At 55.1% G+C, this 9497-nt stretch overlaps 5 protein-coding genes across 5 annotated transcripts; 3 read left to right on the top strand and 2 right to left on the bottom strand.

Moving 5' to 3' along the window:
* Nucleotides 1-1811: 1811 nt before the first annotated feature.
* N657DRAFT_679371 (uncharacterized protein) lies at nucleotides 1812-2616 on the top strand (the record flags this gene model as incomplete). Its single annotated transcript, XM_062796181.1, has 4 exons — nucleotides 1812-1829; nucleotides 1897-2346; nucleotides 2412-2433; nucleotides 2528-2616. 4 exons carry the CDS (start codon nucleotides 1812-1814, stop codon nucleotides 2614-2616), a joined length of 579 nt encoding a protein of 192 aa, XP_062650219.1.
* A 1343-nt stretch (nucleotides 2617-3959) lies between these two features.
* Nucleotides 3960-5564, top strand: N657DRAFT_688971 (uncharacterized protein). Its single transcript, XM_062796968.1, has 3 exons — nucleotides 3960-4267; nucleotides 5080-5397; nucleotides 5452-5564. The coding sequence occupies exons 1-3, from the start codon at nucleotides 4214-4216 to the stop codon at nucleotides 5518-5520; spliced, it is 441 nt and encodes a 146-aa protein (XP_062650218.1). The 5' UTR covers nucleotides 3960-4213; the 3' UTR covers nucleotides 5521-5564.
* A 433-nt stretch (nucleotides 5565-5997) lies between these two features.
* N657DRAFT_569045 (uncharacterized protein) lies at nucleotides 5998-6374 on the bottom strand (the record flags this gene model as incomplete). Its single annotated transcript, XM_062788634.1, has 3 exons — nucleotides 5998-6055; nucleotides 6117-6238; nucleotides 6327-6374. 3 exons carry the CDS (start codon nucleotides 6372-6374, stop codon nucleotides 5998-6000), a joined length of 228 nt encoding a protein of 75 aa, XP_062650217.1.
* Nucleotides 6375-6890: 516 nt separating this feature from the next.
* Nucleotides 6891-8402, top strand: N657DRAFT_643232 (uncharacterized protein). The gene is made up of 2 exons (XM_062792509.1): nucleotides 6891-7493; nucleotides 7555-8402. The coding sequence occupies exons 1-2, from the start codon at nucleotides 7261-7263 to the stop codon at nucleotides 8231-8233; spliced, it is 912 nt and encodes a 303-aa protein (XP_062650216.1). The 5' UTR covers nucleotides 6891-7260; the 3' UTR covers nucleotides 8234-8402.
* A 95-nt stretch (nucleotides 8403-8497) lies between these two features.
* Nucleotides 8498-9454, bottom strand: N657DRAFT_567270 (uncharacterized protein; the record flags this gene model as incomplete). The annotated part of the gene is made up of 1 exon (XM_062788497.1): nucleotides 8498-9454. The coding sequence occupies one exon, from the start codon at nucleotides 9452-9454 to the stop codon at nucleotides 8498-8500; it is 957 nt and encodes a 318-aa protein (XP_062650215.1).
* Between the last annotated feature and the right edge of the window lie 43 nt (nucleotides 9455-9497).

Below are 9497 nucleotides of genomic sequence, written 5' to 3'. Positions count from 1 at the left end.
TTGGAGTCGCGAAGTCGAACAGGGCCGACATCGGACACGCGATAAATCCGATGATGCAGCTCATCTAGCAGCCACGTGATCCATCCAATCAGATCCATTGGGTTTCTCAAATTGATCTATGAGGAACGAAGCTTTGAAGCTCCATCATCCATTAACTATACTTTGCAGGTACAGATCAACCTTCGATTGTTTGTTAATGCGAAACTGATGTTCACCCTACGAGTTCAACATCTTCCTTCTAAATAGCAAGTTACTCACTTTCAACTTAAAGAATTTGGGCTAGAACATACGCTAAACCCATTTTTTTGTAGTGCCTTCTGTTGGCCGCGACTAAGATCGTCGCGCTATAATCCGTACCTGATGCCACGGTAGTATGCCAGACCTTTCTCTTTAATCCTCTACCACCTAGGTACCCTATCTGACATCGTGAAGCTGGGCTCTGGCTGCTGATGTTGTCACGGTACCTACCATAGATAGTTCACATGGATACAGTCAGAACCGCTGTACTGTTTCGTTCACTCCTCGTCAGGACCCCAATTCATGGATGACACTGATATGTCAAATGAGTTGCCCCTGAGAGTTACCCCTGAGCCGCCACGGTTGGTCACCTGACAGTTCGTTATTATCCTTTTATTTTCGATCGTCTTGGGTCCTCACCTTAAGACAGTAGAGCGTTTTGATGTTTGTCGACGCGCCATCTTGGTCCAAATCAAGCTCTCTCTGACGAACAGCCTTCCGTCGCTACCCCTCTAGTTGTCAACTGCAAGACAACATAGTGTTTTAATGTTCTCCAACGTACTGTCCTTGGTCCTGGTACCTCGGGATCAGAATACTATCTCAGGTGATGATAGGCCTATCATTGGGTCAAACACCTGGGTACCTAGAAGCTTGACTGGCCTCAAATAACGGAAGATGTAAAGACCCTGTCTTAGTCCACCGCTTCTCTCACTAGCCCGTTCACAGACACACCATCATCTATAGAGGCCCTTTATATCCGACCTTCTTCCCTGTTCATTTTCCTCCCCATCTTCAGCCCAGGAAAGCGGTGACTGACTTACAGAGAGGAGAACCAGCTCTCCTCTCAAGCAGTAGCAGCTCTCCACAAGCTTGTCTAACCCGACATGTCTATCCGCTATCAACCTTTCCCAGATTTTGTCCTTCATATGTTCGTTCCGTCCCAGCATCGGTTGGCCCTTCCTACAAAGAGACGTCATGATAGTGATGAGCGTGCAGATATATGGGCCGAGACATTGAGAATTGAAAAATTTGTCTTTGACAAGCTGGCTGCGCTGGTCACCATGTGTTTCCCAAGATCAAGACCACCTGCAACTTGTCCTAGTAATGTTGCCAGGGCAGCCACGTCATTCAGTTCTTGTGATTGTAGTTGGTACCCCTGCCACTCTACATTCACCTTCTCGTCGACTGCTGACACTTGTTGGTATGGTTGGCACCTACACGCACCTGCAGCTGTATGCCGGCGAGGCTGGCCTCCCGCCCCCGCCGCAGCGCCGCTCTGCTCGTCGACTGCCGTCACCTGCCGCGGCTGGTATGGCGACCGGTATCGCGGCTCGTACCGCGGTTAGTGCCCGCGTACAGCCCGTACAACGGCGACGATGCGGTGGCTTGTCCCGCCGTGATGGCATGAGTTGGTGTGTGAGCTTGACTGAAACTGACATGAATTCCCAGCCCGAATTGCGCCATCCTCTTTCTTCCTCTCTCACCTAACACCATACCAACTCGCTCGCCATCTTCACCAAGCCACAAGCAAACAAATCCACACAGCACCAAACATAACCGAGTTGTCAACCGAGATGGATGTGCCGGACGAAGTAGGCTTTTGTTTTCGTGCACTTTTGCTTCCATTATTACTATCACTTACTAACCATCACCTCCCAGCCCTGGGAGATCCCCCGTGCCGCGGCTTCCAACGAGAAGCCGCTCCCCCCCCGCGACGAGTGGACCAGCGCAGACCGGGTTCAGGGCCAGATCGACGCCATTGAGAACGACTGCGCCTACATCAAGGAGACGATAGACGTCGTCCTCCGCGACCACGACCTCTCCATGCTCCGCCAGGCCGCCACGCGCATCGAGTTCGCCCTGCGCATGTTGAGATTCGATCTTGCGAATTACGCTGCTGACCACGCCGGCGTGGTCAAGAAGCTCAAGGCTGAGCTCACGGAGACGAAGGCTGGGATAGACGGGTTGGCCAAGATGGCGAGCCACTTCGACGCGAACATGAAGGGCGAGTCGGACGCTTGGGCGGCTCGGGCGGGCGCCGCCGGCACAGACATGGATCAAGCTGGCAACACCAGCACGACCGAAACTGGGCCCCTTGGCTCTGGTCAGGTTTGTTTTGGCGGTTCAAATCGCAACGCCAGTTCCGACCGCATCGCTCGCTGGTCTGCCTTCAGGGCCCAGAGTCCTTCCGAGACGGTGAGCTCGTTCTTAGTTTTGATTTGCTGGCGAGTGTATCGTAGATTGAAAATTCTGAAGGGGCTCTGTTTACTGACTGGTTTCGGTACCGCAGACTGGCAGCCAGCATGCTACCGCGGCACCGATACCAATCCCAAGAAGATCTTTTGGCGCGCCAAGATGACCGGACCGAGATGGGCTTGACTCGGGCTGACGGATTGCGGTTGTGGACAATGGGCATTGCATGGGCATTGCCGCATTGGCATGAGACTGGCCAAGGGCCTAAGCCTGGCCCGGGATCTCTCACTTTGTCCTTCTCGTCATTGGTGCACTGGCAGAGGTAGAGCCTCAAATGGGCGGCTACTTGGGGTAGCCTTATCATCGGTGGATCCGAGGTTTTAGAGCCTTGATCGAATTTCAAATAACCAACTATATAAATCCGGGAAAGATTTCCCCGCCGTGCTGGGCTTGCTGATGGCCCTGACCCTGATGGTTGCGTTGCAGCGCCTTCCTGATAGCGTTTGGAACCACGTGTCCCTGTCTCTGAATCATGAAGTCATCCCGAAAATTGAGTTTCTTGACTTCTCCTAACACCAGTGCCTCTTTATTGACTTCAGGCGGCGGACCGGGGAATACAAAGAGAACGCCCGACAAGTTAAAAGCCTTTGACACACATAACACTTGACTACCATACCCATTGCTTTCCGCGGCCGTGGCACCAAGAGACTGCCAAACAGACCTGGCTTCCATGGCCGATCGCCCCAGAACCAAATCATTCTGATCCCACCTCACAGGACACTCCCACCTGAGCCGGCCCCACTTGCTCAACATGCCGACGTATCTCTGTGTTGAAGACTGTTAGTATGGCTCGCCATGCGAATAGGGTAGAAGAGCTAGAACAAGGCACGATAGCCATACCTTTTCATGGTACCGATAGTTATTAGGGGAATTGTTGAGGACGTAATGCATGGCAGAGTTGAGCTCGTCGATCTGAGTCCTAGGTGCGGCAAGCTAATCGAACGTGCGGCGAGGTATTCTCCAGGGCCGCGTGACGGGCACCAGTCTTTTCAGCAGCCGAACTCGTGCCCTGAGCTTGCGATCCTGGTGAAAGGCGCGCTTGACGAGACTTGTGCTGAGGCTCGGCCGAGGTGGGTCCGGCCTGGGACGGCGCGGGCTTGGCAGTCTCGGAGCGGACGGGTTTTTCCTTGGCCTTCCGGTGCTGCTTCTTGATGTCCTGATTCCGCGACATTGTGCTCGAATTGTGGTTGAGTTGATAGTGGGTAGGTTACTGTGGGAGGCTTGCGAAGTGAAAGAAAATTGAGGTGAGCGATTGGATTCTGGAAATACTTGATTCCACCAATTCCTTGGTCTTTCAGTTTTCCTGTGTTGAACGCGGGTGCCCGAGAAAGATGATGGGTCTTGGCAAGCCCGGCCCCGGTGGCAGGGTCCCGGAAAAGTGGGCCTCGGCCCTCCACATCCGCTTCCGTCCCATATACCAGGAACTCTACCTATTCAACACGAGTCAACAACACTGAACAATAGGAAACAATAGAACCAAAAGTGGAAGTAGAATAAATAAGTGGGCGCCTGCATAATTTCAGGCGTACACAGACCAACTGCCTCTGGCTATAGAAGACTGCTTTCCTCACCCAGACTCTCGCTCTTCCTTCTACCCAAAACGCATCACCGAACCCCTCCGCTCCTCTCAAATTCTCTTCTTCCGACCACTCGCCCATTCGCCCACTCGCCCACCACAACCGCCCGTCGCCACAGTCTTTGCCCGGCCGCCGTGACTTCTCACATGACCGGCAACGACGCGGTCATGAAGGGCGCCGAGCCCTCGACGCTGGGAATGGTAAGTCGTTTCCGCATCTGAGTCTTGTTGCAAGGTTTGGGTGTCAGATTCCCGCAGGAACAAGAAACCACCTGGGATGTTATCTTTAACATCCTCTTTTCGGCCGACAAACCTCTTGGGAGCCCGATTTCCGACTGTCTGGACTTGATTGCCGGACACGGCGCACAGATCACCCTCCCTGAGCGTTCCATGGCCCGCCACAGTGTGCCTCGGGGCCAACCTCGCGGACAATTCAGTGCGTTTTGCCAGGTGGTACCGCTCCTCTGCACCGCCTAAGGGGTCCTGGGTGTGTGGCTGGCGGCCGCTCTTTTGTGCTGCTCTTGTCAAGCAGCCGCGGTTTTCAATGTCTCCGTTGCCAAAAGCCTGGGGTGAGATCCTGATTAGCGCCGAAGGTTGAGTAGCGAGCTCGAGAATTTCTTCTCCGGGGGAGACGGTGCCGTGATATGACCCCTCCTTGCGTGGCAGCTTAATGGGACCTACCAGTTGGTTTGCCTGCTGATGGATGCAACCACAGATCCCACCGTTTCCTTCCAGAACCTCGCGATCCGCAACCAGGTGAGTTCAACCTTTTCCACGCTTTTCTCTTCCAAGCCTTCTTCCTTCTCTTACTTTGTCCTTTCATTCTTCTGCTTTCCCACCCTCTCTTCTTCCACACCCTGTTCCCCCCAACAACCCCTACGCCCCTCCCAACCTCTTGTCTTCCCTCATCCTCTTCCCTCTCTTCCTGCTTTTTTTTTTCTCTTTTTTCAACGAGCCTCTCAACATCGACAAATGTTGCTGCAAGTTGAGTTATATCTAATCCGGCACTGTAGGATCTGTCTGTCGCCGCCGCCGGGTCTTTGGACATTGCCACCTCGCTCGTCTCCAACCCTCTGGCGCGCATGCCACCGGCCCATGTCCTGGAGATGATCGCTAAGATGGGCAAGAACGCCAAGGCTCGGGACTTAGCGATCGCCAGCGCGGGTTCGCTTGACGCGCGAGCGGTCCTGCTGCTCACCGCCGCCTCGGTCAAGAAACTCGACGATGACCTTCGGACGGTGAACGTCACCATCTCTTTTGCGGCCGAAAATGTTGTCAATAACGAGGGTTGGATGAGATCGGTTTATTACGATCACGACAAGAAACTCCTCGTGAGTGCAAGATGCTGCTGGAGACCGTCATTGAAAATCTACATGCCTTTCTAGAAAGAGGCTCAGAAGGCAAGGGTAAGTCGCGACTCCCCTCTCACCCTCAACGCGCGCCGAGATTGCTGACATGGTGTTTATCATATTGAAAATTGAGGCCATGAAAGAAGAGAAGGACAAAGAGTACATGGCGGCAGTCAAAGCGAAGAAGAGTATGAGGACGTCGATGGGGAGGAGTGAGAATTTGCTGGCTCATGCTGTTGGGATGAGGATGATCATGTGTTCAGCGTTTGAGAGGCCATGCACCTGATACCCCGACGTTAGTCCTTTCACGAGTCATGAATTGAGCGTGCGTTTCCTGGCCTTCTGCCTCATGAGTTATCCCTTTTCCATGCCCCCCGTCGATTCGAAAACACCTGCACAGTTAGGCACCCTGAAATTGCGACACATGATTGGGACGTTGGAGGGAGAGGTATCGTGTCAATGTTCGTTCTTCGGCAAAGCTGGAGGTCCAGGCAGCATGCTCCCATTTGAACGCCCGCTATACATGTACACAGACCAGAAGTCTTCCTTGTATTCTGGCCTTCATCATCCGTCACACCAATTCTAGTGCTTTGTCGCGCCCGCCTTCTTCTCGTCCGCTTCTGCCTGCTCCATGAACTTCCTAGAGATGTGTGAGACAACACGGTTTCTTCCGGGCCGAGTGATGGGGGTTGGGGGCGTACTTGATGAAGTCGGCCTCGTCGGGGCTGGAAGCGTTGATTGGGGGAGTGGCGGGCTTCGCCTTGCTGCCGCCGACCATGGCATAGACACCGCCGAACAATCCGCCGAGAACACCCATCGCCAGCTGCAGCGCTCAGAGTGTTAGCCATTGCCCGGTCGGAACTTCGCGGGGGAGAGCGGAAAAGGACGCTCCAATTGGGGGGTGTACTGACGTAGTGAGACCCAACCTGGGTGCCAAAGATGTTGTACTTCTGAACCATTTTGACGTTTGGCAGGGACCAAGGTGGGTGATGTGTGGCTTGCAGTTTGTCGGGAGGTGACCTGGGTGGACGCGATGCGATGCTGCTGGAATCAGAAAACGTGCAAAGGGACGTTGTTGACCTCCGTTCCTGGAAGACCCGAAATTTTGCCAGAGACGGGACGACGGGGACTAGGGTTGGGTATTTCAAGAATCGCTGATTAATACCGTAAAACTGAATGGCAATTTGGCCATTGAAATACGCAATTATCAGAACTTAAACTAACCCTACTCCGGAGGCAGTACAGCCGCAAGTTAGGTTTATATACAGGCCTTCTCTTTCTGCTGACCCTAGCTACTGCGTCGACCGTGTCGGACACTACCTTAACCCTGGCTTTATCAGCTAACCCTAGACATGCTATGGCTTAAACCGGAGATTCACGGATCTAAAGGAAATGATATTCTCAATATGTGATTGTAATACTGCAATGAAAATTCCATACCCATCCCTAGACCGGGACAGCTAAGCACGGACAGCTTGGCACATCAAGGTCGGCTCCACATGCCGGGACATCTGTGATCGGAGCAGTGGGAAGAAAACTACGTCACCGAGGCCAAGAGATCAGGTGCTTGTTGACGGGAGCTTCATCCCACTCCTGATCGTCTCGACTACACGCGTACGCAGGTTTCCCGAAGACTTGTTAAATCGCGTGCGCTGAAGCGCGAAATCGAAGTTCCAGTGTTGCATCTTTTCTAAGTGAAGGTCAAATCGGTTTTCAAGCTTGTCCCGGCTTCGTCCCGACTGTACCCGATTGACCCGCGCAGCGCAAAGCCTCTCGTGTGACGGTGACAAGCTCTCGCAAACCCGACACCAAGCAGCTAATTTACATTAACTCCCCAACTGCACCATGTGGTGGCCCTGGAGTGGCGGTTCAGACAAACCGACGGGCCCAGCAGGCCCGGGGAATGAATCGGCTAAGCCCCCGCAGAGTACAAGCGCGACAGACGACCTGAAGAAGGCTGCAGCAGGCTTGGACCCTGAGAAGCTTCCCGAGAGGAAGAAGCTGCCAAACAATCTGCAGAATATCATTGAGAAGTCTGACAAAGAAGAGAGCATCTATGACGAGCTCGTTGAGGGATAGTATGTCTGCAAGCTGTCCTCCATTCTCTTGTCTACTACTAGCACAAGCTAACCCTGTCAGCGCCCCTCCGTCGACGGAATCGAACGTCCGCTACGCGGCCTACGCCTCCCGCTTCCGCACCATCCTGCTCTCCGCGCACCGCTATGTAGCCTACACATCCGACATAGGCGAGTCCTTCCGGCCGGTGGCGCACCCGTGGCTCGTCCGCGGCGCCTACGGCGTTTCATGGGCGTACATTCTGGGCGACGTTAGCTACGAGGGCTACAAGGCCTACTGGCACAACCAGCGCATCCTCAACCCGCAGATGGAGCTCACCACACGCCAGCAGCAGATCCTGGGCGTCGACATGTCCGCTATCCCAGGCTCGCCCCCCCCGGCTGCGCCCGGCACCATCCCCCCGCTTGAGGACTACCGGACAGTGATGTTGCAGCGGGGGATCTTCCAGAGCATTGCCAGCATGGGCCTGCCGGCGTTTACGATCCACAGCGTGGTGCGGTACAGCGGACGCGCGATGAAGGATGTCAAGAATGCCAGGTTACGGACCTGGGGCCCGATTGGGTTGGGGTTGTCCGTCGTGCCGTTCCTGCCGGCCATCTTCGACAAGCCGGTGGAAAATGCGGTTGAGTGGGTGTTCCATAAGGGATTCGAGGCGTTTGGTGGGCACGAGGCGGTTGGGAATGCGCCGCTTATTGGGAGGGAGAAACAGTTATCAGAGAGGCCTAAGCAGAAGAAGGAATAGCGACATTCAATATGGAGTTTCGGCTGGGACGAATCGTCGCTCATTTCATACATCCTGATAATACGACGGTAGCGTCTTAAAGGTATTGTTCACACAGAACTGGTACTGGAGCGCATCAAAAGCACTCAGCAAGTGTGACACAGTTGAATCAACCCCGCTGTCTAAGCCCCGTGCTGCTATGCAACTGTCCAAGCCCGAGTCCAGTGAACGCCGTTGCCCAATTCCCAATGCGCTATGCTGAAATGCGAAAAGACAAAAAAGCCTTCATGCCTCGATCAAATCCGGCGGCGGCCCAACGCCTCTCAACAACACGACCGTGTTCCCGCTCTGCAGAGCTGTCCCCAGTTTCTCGTTAAAATCCAATAACCTTCCCCCTTCCACATGGAACACCCTTAACCTATCCTCCTCAGAACTCGACTGGTTATTGATATTCTGCACCTGCAAACTCCTCGCGGCAGCATCCAACATCTTCCCAACCACCCAGTCCTGCGAGTAGAAAAACTCCCCCTTCGGAATCTTCGCCTTGGCCGTCGCCGCCTCCGCCTCGACGTATAGATACACCCTCTTCTCGGGCGCGATCTTGGCGTCCCCCTTAGCCGTCTTCTTTAGGTTGTTCACCGCTAGCATCTGCGCGACCTTGGGCTTCTGGCTCGACGGAGCCAACGACACCTTGGCCTGCTGCTTCTTGGCCTGGCCCCAGAGGCGGAATCTCTCGAGCGCGCTCTTGGCTCCGTCGGCGACGGCGGCCGCCTGCGCAGCCCCCGCCGCCCGCGCGCCGATGGGCGTCTTGCGCGCGCAATCGTGGTCCTCGCGCAGCCGGTGCGCGAGGCAGTAGTCGTGATTGCAGTTGCTGCAGTGCACGCCGGGCTGCAGGACCGTGCCGATGATCGTCTTGCAGGCGTCGTCGGCGCAGGGCTTTTGGGCGACAGAGTCGCGCATGCGCTTGCCCTCGCCCGCGGACTGCCTGACAAGCTCGGCCTCGCGTTTGCGCCGCGCCCAGGCGCCCGGGTTGGTGCATGCGTGGCCGTCCTCAGTGCGGTGCTCGAGGCAGAAGGTCTTGTTGCAGGACTGGCAGCGGAAGGGAAGGAAGTCGAGCTGGTTGCAGTATTCGTATTGGCAGTTGGAGCCGACGAGGCTCGCGTCGGTGCCCCTGCTGTCGACGGCGGCGGTGGACATTTTGATGTAGGATGTTTGGTCTGGGTCCGGGTCGGGGGAGGCCATGGCGGCGGCTGGGCGAGAAGGGAAGAATATATCCGGCGGATGG

This window comes from Parathielavia appendiculata (genome assembly GCF_033297405.1).
Source record: "Parathielavia appendiculata strain CBS 731.68 unplaced genomic scaffold N657scaffold_3, whole genome shotgun sequence".
Lineage (NCBI taxonomy): Eukaryota > Fungi > Ascomycota > Sordariomycetes > Sordariales > Chaetomiaceae > Parathielavia > Parathielavia appendiculata.
Note: the sequence above shows the minus strand (reverse complement) of the source record. Positions and strands in the feature narration are given on the sequence as shown.

What these genes read in the sequence shown, in the direction of transcription:
- N657DRAFT_643232 (XM_062792509.1), top strand. Translation starts at nt 7,261, where the DNA reads ATGTGGTGGCCCTGGAGTGGCGGTTCAGACAAACCGACGGGCCCAGCA. An exon ending in GACGAGCTCGTTGAGGGATA is followed by an intron (nt 7,494 to 7,554) that starts GTATGTCTGCAA and finishes TAACCCTGTCAG; the next exon opens with CGCCCCTCCGTCGACGGAAT.
- N657DRAFT_688971 (XM_062796968.1), top strand. Translation starts at nt 4,214, where the DNA reads ATGACCGGCAACGACGCGGTCATGAAGGGCGCCGAGCCCTCGACGCTG. An exon ending in AGCCCTCGACGCTGGGAATG is followed by an intron (nt 4,268 to 5,079) that starts GTAAGTCGTTTC and finishes CCGGCACTGTAG; the next exon opens with GATCTGTCTGTCGCCGCCGC. An exon ending in ATCACGACAAGAAACTCCTC is followed by an intron (nt 5,398 to 5,451) that starts GTGAGTGCAAGA and finishes ATGCCTTTCTAG; the next exon opens with AAAGAGGCTCAGAAGGCAAG.